This window comes from Simochromis diagramma, unplaced genomic scaffold (genome assembly GCF_900408965.1).
Source record: "Simochromis diagramma unplaced genomic scaffold, fSimDia1.1 OVJJ01000131.1, whole genome shotgun sequence".
NCBI lineage: Eukaryota > Metazoa > Chordata > Actinopteri > Cichliformes > Cichlidae > Simochromis > Simochromis diagramma.
The window spans coordinates 7,872,897-7,886,534 of NW_024387200.1; the positions used below are offsets into that span (position 1 = coordinate 7,872,897).

Genomic DNA, 13,638 nt, shown 5'->3' on the forward strand with positions numbered 1-13,638 from the left:
ACAAGCTTGTAGTCAGCACAGTTTGGAGACAGTAAATAGAGCTTTACAGTAAAGGTTTCCACAATGGTTGAACAAAGTAAATGAAATTGAGAATGATAAGTTTTTTCATCAATGTTATGTGTCTAACATAGGGGCGATCGCGCGAACATATATAGGGGCGACCGTGGCTCAAGAGTTGGGCGTTTGTCTTGTAATCGGAAGGTTGCCGGTTCGAGCCCCGGCTCTGACAGTCTCGGTCGTTGTGTTGTTGTGTCCTTGGGCAAGACACCTCACCCGTTGCCTACTGGTGGTGGTCAGAGGGCCTGGTTGTGCCAGTGTCCGGCAGCCTCGCCTCTGTCAGTGCCCACAGCTAACACACCCATGTGTGTGAATGGGTATATGATTGTGTTAGGACCAAGTAAAGCACTATACAAATACAGACCATTTACCATAACATCTTTCTTAGGCAAAATGGCAAAATCTGCTCACACAGTCAGTCATCACAGAGATTGCTGGGTGCTGAAACGAACAACGGGACGATATTACTCACAGCACTTATCTCTTTCCCACTGCGTGGGCTCTACAAGATAGAAGAGTTACTTATTATTTATGTGCTACTTCCATTTTTGAGTTCTTCAAAAGGTCTGTTGTAGAGAAATAAAACGGTATTTCTCTGGTTGGGTCAGATGCATTTCTCCTTTACTGTCTCAGTGTTCAGCGTGACCTGAAGTGCTGGATCTTTAGGGCATGGAGATGATGGATGATCTGTGATTGCATTTGTCTCATCTCTGGTCTGATCCTCAGCGCTGCCCTCTTGGGATGAGTAAGAAGCTTGTGAATTTCTTGCTGAAGGTGGTTGTGAAGCAGAGAGTTTGTTTGACTTAGGACATTTTTCAGTGCACATCTCAGTTTTATCTTTATAGTAGAGGAAGGTTTGACAGGTGCTGTTGCTATCTCGTTGGTCACTAGACACCAAGGAGTTAGAGTCCCTGTTAGAGATCACAGAGGAGAGCTGATAGGCATCAATACAGGGGAAGTTTCCCTGTCTCTGTTGCCTCCTTGCTCCCATTTTACAGAACAGGCATTTGATTTTCTCAATGAGCTTGATGAGAACAGCCTTGCGGAGCAGGATGTAGATCCAGGGGTCAAAGATGGGGTTAAAAGAGGCAAAACGTATTGCCCGTAGATCAGGGTTTTTGTCCAGCCGCACCTCCACTGGAGTCTTATAAAGCTGGTTTAAAAACACCTGAGCCTGCAGGGGAGAGGAGAATAGTGACTGAATGAAAAGATATGGATGCGTATGTTTGAGAGGCCACTAATATAAACATGAAAGGGAAGAGAGTCAGTTCACTTCTAATGTAAACTGTTTTACACTTTTACATAATCCTGCATACAGCAGCTGTGCTGAGTAAGAGTGATTAATCTGGACTGTAAGTGTTGTGGCTGAAAAGGTGAAAGGAAAAGTTTATTCACTACAGATTTTTTTCTTTTTCACATTTTTTTAACCTAACTAAACAGTTTTCTGCACTTAAAAAACATTTTTGTGTGAAAAAGAACCATGCGTAAAGCGTGCGTAATGGTAACATGCAACCGAAAAAAATAAATAAAACTTACAACAAGTGGTATAGAGCAGATGAGGACTACTACCGATGTGCCTATGAGTAGAATAACCATCTGAATCTCTGCACCGGCCAGACGACCAAAGCTGCGTGCTCTTCTTCGCGGGTCCACGCTGCGTCCCACATCGGTGCCAAGCGACATCCTACGCACAAAGCGTCGATGCATCCGGATCAAAGCCACACACACCAACACATTACAGATGACAGTGGCGAGAATAAGAAGAGAGCTGAAACCAGCATACATGTAGGAGTAGGCGGCATCGCTGGTCTTGTTGCTCCTCCACTCTAAAAAACACCACGTTTGTGGGTACTGTTTCTTCACCTGCCCAAAGCCCATAATTGGCAGGGCGCAGAAAAAAGCATTTGAGATGTAGATCGCTACTAGAGTCAGTCCCGCCAGTTTTTGGTCCACGTAGTCGTTGTAGAAATAGGCATGGTTTATAGCAATGTATCTCTCTACCGACATGGCACATATGATGCTGAGCCCTGCCAGCGAGAAGAAAAGCATGGTGAATCCAAAGTACTGGCACAGCGGGTCCTCTCCGGGCCACGCGCCTGTCACATAAATGGCGATGGTGACCGGACTGGCCAGCAGCGTGCCAAGCAGGTCCGTGATCGCCAGCCCACACACCAGCGTGTAAAACGTAGTTTCTTTCTGTTCTTTCCGAGATTTACAAAGGACCACGATGGCGATGAGGTTTCCAACCACCCCGAAAATGAACATAATGGACGGAATGGTGGGGACCATGGTCCTCCCTGTGGTTTGATTATTCATTGTGAAGTCCAAACGCACTTCAAGACAAGTGAAGCAACTCTTTTTATCGCCTGTATTTCCAGTCCAGAGCAAGAAACTTACCTACAAGTGAAAGAAGCCTGGGCAGCATTTTCAAAATAAGAAAGTAGTTTTTTCTTATCTGAAAACTAACCTTTAAAAAACTTACAAAATCCCCCAAAGCATCCTCCGCATGCTGCCTCTGTGGCAACCAACAACTCCGTGGTGCTTTCTTATCAGATCCTCAGCTAGCTGTGCAAGACAGAAGCAGATTTCACTCACCACGCCAGAGAGATAAAGCAAGCAACACCAGTGACTTCATTGAAATGAGGCTCTGCCTTCTGGCGTCTTGCTGGGCTCAGCCCCTCCCCTTCATTTTACTTCACAGCCCTAATCAGCAGTTCAGGAAAAAGGTCTTGAGCACATTTTGTAACACAGAGATTAACCACAACTCACAGCAATTTGTTTACATCATGGTATAACATTATTAGGTAGGGGAAAAAAGGACAAAACAAAAGTGAGTCTGAAAAATAAAAGTGTAGTTTTTTGCTTTCAAAGTTTCCACTTCAGGACAGAGAGAGAGAGAGAGGAAGAAAAGGCAAAAATCTATATTTTTCTTAAATTTTGATCTGTTAGGGTGGATTTTACTTTGAGAAATGATTGATCGCAAAGATTAACCAAACGATTCACATGAAAACACGCAAGATTAGGTGATGGGAAATAAGACAATAATTCAACTAAAGGTTATACTTTGACAATCTGACTTCCTTACAACCATTTCATATTTTGTTTACTGGTTCAAGAGACTTTTTGTTCCTTAGGTACTGATAAAAATCAACAAAATGTGAAAAGGCTCCAGTGACATCAGTTAGTCTCCAGTCTAATTCTGATCACATATGTTTATAAGATTGTCATAAAATGTCAAACAAACAGCCTCTTTGAATAAGGCTGTAATAAAACGTTCTGTTCCTATGATCATATTTTAATGAGAACAGTTTATTAGTAACTTAAAATTCAGCCGCCAAACACATTTTGTTCCAATTAAAGGCAAAACAAGCATCCATCATTTTCACTGTGGAGTACATAAACACGATGTTAAGGTGAGAGCAGTAGTCTTCTTTTTATTTAATTCTTTTCAATAATTGTCAAAAAACACAAAACACATCAAAACAAAAGTGACATTTAAACAAACCAGCAGATGTACAAGGTAGTTAATCTGTAGAGATGAATTACTGAGGTAGTTAGTTGTCTAAGAACGTCAGGTATATATAAAACATTTAAATAGTGGAACGTGTTAGTCATAGCTAAGTTTTACCAGTCTACAAAGGGTTTCCGGGGTTTCTGAAATTTATCAGATGAGCCACACAAACCGATTCTTCATTTCTCAAGATGAAGATGTCTGTGAGTCCATCACGATTGGTGAAAGTTCTTCCAGTTTAGGAGAACCAATATTTATGCAATTTTTATGTTTGTTTTCTGTGACTTAATACTACTACTTGATACACTGGAACACAATCCACAATCACATGCAATTCAGCCTTCAACCTGCTGCTATGTCAAACCTCAGCTGGCGAGTAAATGCCAGCTGAAGTGTACAATGTCTATGTACAGCGGCAATAAAGGAATCTTTATCTTACCTTATCTTGGAAAAGAATTCTACATGTTTTGATTTAGCTGACTATATAGGCATAAATGGCAACAGTAGGCCAGTTTGGTAGCCTTTTCTTTACTTGAAATAACAGAAAAATCAAAATGTTGTCATCTGTACTGGAAAAATCAAACAGGTTTGATCACTGTCAGTAGATGAATGTAGGATTCTACCAGCATTCTACTTAATGGCCAGCAGGGGGTGAGTCTTGGTTTCAAACAATCAGCTGTACAGAAATCTATGGGATAATAATCCCGGCCTCCTTCACGTGTCACCTCAGCAAATACTCTGTGATGGCTTTATAAGCTGAGTTGCTAATTTTAGGTCATACTGAACAGTACGTGAAGTTAAATTATGGTTGTTATTAGAGTAATTTTCCAGAGTATGCTAACTGGCTAATGATTTGTCAAACAGAAGTCGTCAGCCAATGAGCATGCAGAGTCCCCTTGGTTCACAGTTCACTTGTCACATCAGTTTTTTTTAATATGAGGATTTTTACTGCAAAATGCTCGGCTTGAGGCTTCATAGCGTGAATTCCCCAAGCAGTGCATTCAATCTTTTATACCTACTATGAGTGTGAGCACAACAATGTATATATATTTTTGGAGTATTTATAGCAACAACTTAAAAACTAGTCAGATGCACATCTAATCGCATGCTACTCATAGTTAGTTATTGTCGTACCATTCAGTCAGCAAAAATACTGTTAGATTAAATTACTAAGGGTGTGTGTTTCAGTCACACATTTTTCTATGTATATTTGCTATTGTGCGATAAGTTACAACTGATCCTAAAGTGCTGCACTCAAAAATTCAGTGGCTCGAAGTAGAAGAGTGTCGGTATGGCAGCAATTGCTTTGAAATCTCTTTCATCTTTGCTTTGTGTTTTTGGCTTTATGTTCTATGTGTGTCCTGTAGATAGGGATTTGTGGTGGTGTGTGGGACTGTAGCTAAGGTTTATGTTTTTAACTGGTAATTATGTGACAAAGCCTTTCAGTTCATTTTGCAGAGTAATGAGAAAGTCACATAAAGAGTGTTATGAATCACTTTATCCACCCAACTTTAAGAATGCTACTGGATTACTTTCAAGAAAAGGAACAAGTAATGTGTAATACATTACTTTTTTTAGGTACCGACCTCAACACTGTATTTCCATGATACACTTACATAACCCGAGTCAGGACAATGTGTTGGAAATCACTGGTGTTCACTTGAAGTAAATGACAACTAACCTACACTGCTGATACAGCAAGTCTGTCTGTAATCTGGGCGTGGCCAGAAAAACTGAGCTCAGCTTTTCAAAAGATTTCTTTAACAGCAGTTAATCCATGATTTAACAAGGGGCTAGGTCGCTTTAGCTCGTTTTAATTATTTAAACTTCAAAGTTTAATAAATCGAATCTTTCTAAATTTTTTAGTTTCACATTTTGGGTGTACTCAGGTTGTCTTTGTCTAATACAGAAATGAGTTCTATGATCTGAAACACGTAAATAGGACATATATGCAAAAAACCAGAAGGCGGGAAAATACCTTTTCCCAGCACTGCATGTGAGGGCAAGGAATGATTATAAAGGACCTCCGTGACTGTTGACAAACAAACAGTTTCTGCCACTTAGCTTCGGTGGGTGGGGTCAGTCAGTGTGCGGGCGCACTTGTAGATGCAGCCGGACTGTCGCCTGTGCTGTGCTTAACCCTGAGCTACCTGTCATCTGTGCAAAACCAGCACGGACAAATTGTCTGCATGGAAGGTGTTTGTTTTTGTTTTAAGTTAATAAGTAAAGATTACTGTGAATGTGCAAGCCTTTAAAAACACACACACACACACATACACACACGGGGAGAGTCCACAACTTCTGGCTGCTGCTTCTTTTTAACTAGACTGTGACAGAACACGTTGAACTCTTGAGACCTTGAGTCCCCTTATCTGACGTCATCCTGTTATAGTGACCCCATCAAAACACAATCTGTTGCTGTCAAAGTTACAGACATTTTACAGCCTTGAAAATGTTTTTTTGTTTGTTTTAGCATTGCATTCATATGTAGTCCGTATTACATAATTGGCCTTAACACGTCAGCCCGACCAGAAAACACAGCTGTGTGCGTGAACATACTCATATCCCTAAAACTTCCAGTTGTTTGTTTCTCTGAAGTTATGTTTAGTTTCAGGGCTATCCGAATGTGCTGTAAGTAGATTGGAAAGATTAGGCTTCACATGAATGTGCTTTTCCTGGATTTGTGTATTGAAGTCAGATAACCTGCAGCATAGCTGCACTGCAACTTAGAGTAATAACCACCAACACTACTGAAATAATCAATTTTCCTCTAAATACAATTCTGTAGATAGTTATTGTAGATAGACCATTGCACAATGTGGTTTTTGCATGGGCTTTTCTATTTGTACGTTTGTTTTTGTGTGAGCTGTACTGTCTAAAGAAAGCAAATCACACACAAAAAAAACCCTACTTCCCAAAAGCATTTCTTCTTGCTTTAATTCCTGTGCCAAACAATTACTACATTGTGTTGTGGAAAGGATTTATAGATTCCTATGTCCTCAAAGTATTATAATTTACGGGTGAGGGAATCCACATTTTTCTCCCATGGTTTTGTTTCCCAGAACAGTCATTTATAGAGAAGAAAAACTGCTATTACAGGTGTGTGGCACTCTGTATTTGCTACAGCATTTACAGTAGGCGTTGCTCTGGATTATTTCCCTTGCAACAATGCTCCTGTGTTTTGGTTTACTGTTAGGCTGGCTCTAAGATTATGACTGCTACCCGTAGAGCGGCATGATCGCTGAGGACAGGTAGAGACAGATTTGATAGCTCGGGGGATGGGTCAAAGAAAACTGTCTTCATTCCTTATTTAATTCCCTGTACGCAGGGATGAGCTGCCTACACGCCCACCAGTTTCATAACTGACAAATGTTGCTCTAGAGCTTTGGAGAGGCAGATGTTTGCTTAAAAATATGTAACCTCTCACTTTTGTCTCTCTCTCTCACACTGCCTCACATGAAAAGCTCAGCAATTTGTAATAATGTGCTTGTTCACCATTTTGAAAAGGTTTTGACAGGTTCTCAGATGTGCCATAACTAACAGCTGTAAGTTTATGTTTGAGTTGGAGTGAGAGAGTACTCTGTGCTACTCTTTCTAAAGGTAACTAAATCCATTCAGCAGCCTTTTAATGCTCGCTCATGTTAAACATGTTATCTCTTGTTGTTAAATCTGTATGAAAAAACTTTAGCTGGGAGCTATTGTAAGATAATCATCAGAAAACGCGGCAAGGCCTGGACTTTGTGCATCGTTAAGCTCTGGGCTTCAGAGAGTATTGTTAATTTCATTCCAACTCTATGAATAAGGGACATAACCTATTTCTCAAATTGCCAAACTATTTAAACACTGAGTGGATTTATTGCTGAAGTGAAAATGAACTTCAAATATAATATTTTTGATTGGTTTGGAATACTTTCACGCATCACAGAAGTCTTCACAAAAAGAGTTAAATTAATTTGAATAACGAGCAGTTAATGTGTCAAAATGTCCAAACACTGTTCCTACAATTGCAGATCTGTTTGTGAATTTAACACAAATGCTTGCAGGGAATATTTGAAATTAAACTTCAATCAATATTTTTTGCAGGTTGCAGGCTACCTACAACTACTGCATACCTTTTTTTGTATCAACTTGTTTCTTGACCTCTGGGTGGAAATCTCACTAATTAAATAGAACAGGAGGTAAGAATGAATTTCTCTGACAAAATAATTCCCCGGATTTCTAATTAGTCATTTAAAAGTTGAGTCAACTTGTTCCTAAACTGAGAAATGAATCTTTTTAATTCTGTTTTAATCTGTTTACCATACAGCAATGTCATAGGGAGGAGAACAAAAACCATATATGGAAAATAAAAAAAGCCAAACAAACCCACAAACAGTCAGCAGTAATGCTTATGACTCAGCAGTGCTTGTGTTAAACATTCAAAAACATTTTATCATTTCACGATCTGTTCGTTGCGATTCTTTTCTGCTGAATCAGACGTGTTAGGGTTGCAACCGAGGGCAGAATAACAGTTATAAGATTGCAGTTTACTCTCCGCTTTACAGTCTTGGTTAGGCAGACAATTTGGCCTTGAAGTTCTGGAACTCTTATTGAATTACTTTATGATTTTTTCCCCCAATAATGTATCAACAAATAGCGCAGAGCTTAATGGGCTGACCTGGTAGCTCTAAACAGAGCAGTTTACAGTTACTTTAAACCAGACGAAAGATTCCCAGCATCTCCAGGAATAAGCCCAGGTGGACGGGATTGTTGTCCTTGAGGACATTCTGCCTGCAGCTTGTTTTTAAATGTAAAGTTTAGAAATAGCAAGGATGTGTTTATCTTGAGGTCTGGTTGATTTATAGATAACATCCGTATGCGATCTCCTTCAGCATAACAAAGCCACGGCGCAGAGAATCACATGTAAACTGTTTGAACTGGCACTGAATTGCCAACTTGCAAACAGAAACAGGTCCCTTTTTTTTGTAGATTTGTTTTTTTAGATCAGATTCTGCCAGTTTGTTTAGACTGTCGATGAAGTTGTCATAATTAATCACGTGTACCTTATAAAAATATTCATTCACAGTTCCTGCAAGCATGACCTTCAGTCAGATTCGAGACTAAAACATCCATCTAAAGTGAACATATCTCTTCATAGGGTGATTTATTCCTCAGCTGGTACGCACCACACCAGAGAAGGAGGCTCACTCTAGTTTATAAAAGTCAAAATGACAAATAAGAGTCTGTGTTTTACACGTTACACAGCACTTCTCCTTCCAGAAAGTTTTTCTCCAAAGTAGATGTGACTCATCGTAGCAACAGTCAAACAACAACATTCTGGGAAGTTGAAGCGTTAATCCAGCCAATTGATATTCCTGGGAAAAACTGTAGCTCTTACTTCTCTTAAGCTGCGCATAAGACATTATGATGGTAATCATTAGCAAGGAAAGCAAACCAAAGAGACATTAAGGACTTTTTCTGCTAATCTTTAAATGACCGGATGACTATATTTGGCCACTAGAGCACAGTGGAAAAAGTCTGCAGGAAGCTGTATTGCTGATGGAGCAAACTTATAGCCAAAGGGCAAAAGCAAGACAAATGAGGAACACCGTTTAATTAGCTTATTTATATTCCAATCCCTGAGCCTACGAATTAGTTTTGGACATGCTGGATGTTGTTTGTGAGCTCCTGCTGTGTCATTTCTTTGAAATGCAGGTAACTGAATGGAAACCTTCCATTCAAATTACTGATGCTTACGCCATTAAGAAGCAGCTTTATCAAATCATTCAGATATCTATCTATCTATCTATCTATACATATATTTAAACATACACACACAATTTTATTTTTTAAATTTTATTTTATTTTTTCATTTGGCTTTGAATAACGTTTGCTGAAAACTTTTGCCAGCTATCCTCACATGGTCCTGTCACAGGAAGTGGGAGCACGTGAGATTTCTTTCCAGTATTTGAGGATTGATTCATATCAAAACATCCCGCTGCTTCTATTTTTGCTTCAACATCATGGCTGTAGCCACTGCGCTTCTTCATGCTTATCAGTTCAGTGGGACAGCTGTGAGACATCTTGCCAAATAGTTATGTCATCACTGAACGCTCAGACGCGGTTCATCCACCTCTGCTTGGTCAATGTGACTCTAAAAAGCTTTGTTGATTAAATGTTTTGGCCGCCTGTGATCAGACACAGGAATACCTAGCAACAACAGTCCTTATAAATAACAGGTATTCATCATTTGTCTCTATTGTGGAGAAATGAATATGACTTTATTTGGTTTATAATTTGTAATTGTAATGATTTTACGACACAACTTGTGAACTCGTGTTTACCCTGTCATGTCACGTGATTGCTGAATAACTTAGATCATTTCCGTTGCACTGACGTCATTGGTGTCTTTGAACAGGACGCATGACGATTTTCACAAACATCAACAATTTAGACGCAGATAAAAGGAAAACACAAGTTCAAGTGCAGCTACATCTGATATTTAAAATAAAAAATTTCCCATTCAAGCAGCTTAATAAAAATCCAGATATTCAAATCTGGATTTTGAGGCTACTTACAAAGGTGCAAGAGAATATTCATTACAAACAAATATACTAGATTACCACCTAATGAAAGGTGTATACCACAGTTAACAGCTACAACCAGCTTATCTTTCTGTAATGGTTACTCCTTTATGTGCAAGCATGAAATTATGCATTTTTATGCAAAAATATAATTACCGTTATCCATGACTTTTCAAATTTCAATGTTAAGCATTAATTTAATAAAGTACTGTATTAACTCTGGTCTTAAAGCCTTTTGTTTACTGTTTTAGCCATTGGTCTTTCTTCTTTTGAAACTGGAAGTTACCATGTTTACACAAAAGATCAGAAGTTAAGAACTAAAGTAAGCACTATCCTGCAGCTAGTTTGATTAGCAAGTTGTATCATCCTAACCCTGTCTGACTGTTAAACAGGATGCAAAATTTGAGCAGTGAAAAGATGTCTTAAAACCTAAAAACAGCCTACTTGTTGGACAAATTAAACACAATCAAACATTGGACGAGATCACAGGGCACCCACGCATCACTTGGAGCAGGGTGCCTTTAATTATGCATAAATTTAAAGCCTTAAAGCGGCAATTAAAAAAATCCCCTACTCCCATCCTCTGAAAGCAATTTTAGGAAAAAATTATCATCTTAATGATTCAAATTAAAGCCAAGTGAATATATTTGCAGAGGTGGGTTATACAAAACTGTATTACCTGTACAGGTGTGTCGTAACACGCTGTAAACGTGCTTATTTCTACTGTGAAGCTGGGAATTTAACCATGAGCCTCTATGGGAACTGACTTGCTTTAGAGGCCGGTCTCATTTTGAGTAACTGCAACGCTGAAGGTTGCTGCTTCGTTGCTCACTTGTTTAATCCTGATTGTTACTTGCTGAGATGGAAATTTCACGTTGTTTAACTAAGACCCAACTTACACACTGTCAAAGTCCGGTGTTCAAAGTCAGAAAGTATTATTTTAAAGTTACCATGTAACTGTAGCTAATGGCTGAGAGCAAAACATTATTTTGATTGTATTTTAATTGGCTTAAAAGGTCATATATTTCAGCTCACGGTGTCAAAATAACAGGCAAATGAATCAGACAGCAGATAAATTCAATGTCTAATTGCCATTGCACATCACCTTAATTTATTCGTTTAATATAGGAACAATGCGCCAGCGTCAGGACACATAAAAGCCATGCATGCCCTCTAAACAAATGGACAGATGAATTAAACATTATTTGTTTTCACTTATCTCTTTAAAGTGTTAAATATGAAGCGAGTGATCCTGATGAATAATGAAAGATTAATAAACATCTTTCTCTGGAAATTCAGTGAGAAGTCTTTAATAATAACCCATCTTCTTGCATCTTTTCTGCTTTACAAGAGAAGGACCAACCTGTGCCCTCCCACCTTGGAGAATTATAGACGTTTATATCAAACTTAATCAATAAAAGGAGCAAAATATAAAAGAACGGGGGGGGGGGGGGGGGGGGATGCAACAAGGAAAATGCATCTGCAGGAAGATAAAACTCCCCCAAAAGTGGATAAAATTAGAACATGGTGTTCAGAGATAGCACGTACTAAACCTAAAAGATTAAATAAGAATGTGTTGACTTGTTTACAAATTTACTGACCAACAAAGGCATTTTAATTCTCCCAAAGAGGTTTCTTTGTATAAGAAAAGGTTTAAATAGAAGCAAGTCCTCTGTATCCAAGCCCAGCTCTGATAATGTCTAATGCACACGCTTTTCTCTTTGAGATTAATATTTACATCTCAAATAAACCATGACATCATAGCTAGCCACTGTCCTCCTCTCCTCCAAGAAAACAGACATGGGTGTTTTAACACACTTAAAAGGCTCTGGGCATCGGATAACCAGTGATGTGAATGTCAAACTTCCTGACATCTCACCTGTTTGACTTGATCAGCGGTGCTCAAACACCTGAAAAAGGCTTCTGGGAAACAGCAGAGAAAGTAAATACTCCTGTCACTGCTGTTAACCAGCAATGTTTAACCTGCCAAAGAATGACTGATGGCTACCTTTTTTTTTAAATTTTTTTAAATGAGGATTAGAGCTAATATATTTTCAACAGCTTTATCACTGTGAGATAAGCATCACACACAGAAAAAAGGCCTGAATCTGTGGAAATAATCCGTGACTGTACAAAGAAGAAAGACTTCACTGATAAGCTGGAAGAAGGACACTAGCACTTTTCTTTATGGTAATTACACTTTAGTGGCACATATTTCACCACTGTGCGACTTTGTGCAGGCATCCAAGAATCAGCTGATTTCTCCTGTAGTGTACACTCAACTGCCAGGTTATTAGGTGCACCTATTCAGGTAGTTCTTTATCCAAATATTAAGACGTTCTGCTGAGGTTTAAATCGATCATCAGAGAGAGGAAGAAAGGCGATTTAAGCGACTTTGAATGTGACCGAAAATTCATCTATCAAGGTGGTCTAAGCGTAGCAGGAATGAAAGCCAACTGTCAGACTGATGAAGATGGTTCATATACACTGTGTTGCATTCGCTAACACTCTGCAAGAGCTATATGTGTATAAAAAAAAGAGAGGGTTGATCTGACACTCTGTTGTCAGATCAACCCTCCTTCACCACATTCATGAACCCTTTCTGTGGTCTGCATCTCCGCATTCAACATCCTTTCTTCAGTATATCTACCACCCCTCTTTTAACTTAATGATAACAAGTGCAATGTAAATAAAAGGAGATATTCAAGTAAAAAGTCAGTGAATCCACCTCTTTAAGTTTATAAATCTCCACTGAGTCCCCTCACCTCATTAGGTGGTGCAAACATTTACACCACAAAACTGTAAAATCTTGATTTAGTAACCCTTTTCTTTTAAGAACGCAAAGTCTTAATTCATAATCAGTTATAAATCAGTAAGTGGAGCCAGAGCTGAAAGTGTGACTCAACACCTGCGTGCTTTAATATTTCTCTAGGTGGTCCAATTTATGCAATAACACCATTAAGCAAACACCAACTATGAATGCAGGGCCCCTCTGAGAACTGTTAGTGAGGTGCCTCGGGATCACAATGGTTCTTGTTTCAGCGTTTTGTGCTGCTCATTCATCCTGGACTGCATACCAGGCTGTTTCCCAAGCTCGTGCTCTGAATACTGAATAGCTGCAGCATAATGTAGAATGAATGCATTATCTGCACTACCACAACAGCATTTCCCCCCCAAAGATCTATTATCTTATCTTTTGTGCAGAGTCCAAACTTCATTTGTTAGTTAACGTGTCGTTGCTATTAGAGTGATATTTCAGTATTAGCTGACATTGAACTTTTATGAAGATAGTTTCCTAATAATTTAGCCTGATGTGCACTTTGTCTGGTCTTACATTTATCAGGAGCTATACAACATTATTGGATTTTTCATGTGAACGGAAAGGTTTCTGGTCAAAACTGCATTCCTTTCTAGGCAAATAATTTGTTTTTCTCTAGATTTGCTATCAGCAAATTATCTTGTGTAATGTGGCCCGTGAGAAAAAACTCCCCAAGATGCTTTTGACAG

General features: G+C 39.0%; 1 protein-coding gene across 1 annotated transcript; it reads right to left on the reverse strand.

Moving 5' to 3' along the window:
- Positions 1–331: 331 nt before the first annotated feature.
- On the reverse strand, positions 332–2,697 carry ptger4a (prostaglandin E receptor 4 (subtype EP4) a). The gene is made up of 2 exons (XM_040051045.1): positions 1,594–2,697; positions 332–1,231 (listed from the first exon to the last, which is right to left on the reverse strand). The coding sequence occupies exons 1-2, from the start codon at positions 2,371–2,373 to the stop codon at positions 662–664; spliced, it is 1,350 nt and encodes a 449-aa protein (XP_039906979.1). The 5' UTR covers positions 2,374–2,697; the 3' UTR covers positions 332–661.
- Between the last annotated feature and the right edge of the window lie 10,941 nt (positions 2,698–13,638).

What these genes read in the sequence shown, in the direction of transcription:
- ptger4a (XM_040051045.1), bottom strand. Translation starts at nt 2,373, where the DNA reads ATGAATAATCAAACCACAGGGAGGACCATGGTCCCCACCATTCCGTCC. An exon ending in TCTGCTCTATACCACTTGTT is followed by an intron (nt 1,232 to 1,593) that starts GTAAGTTTTATT and finishes TCTCCCCTGCAG; the next exon opens with GCTCAGGTGTTTTTAAACCA.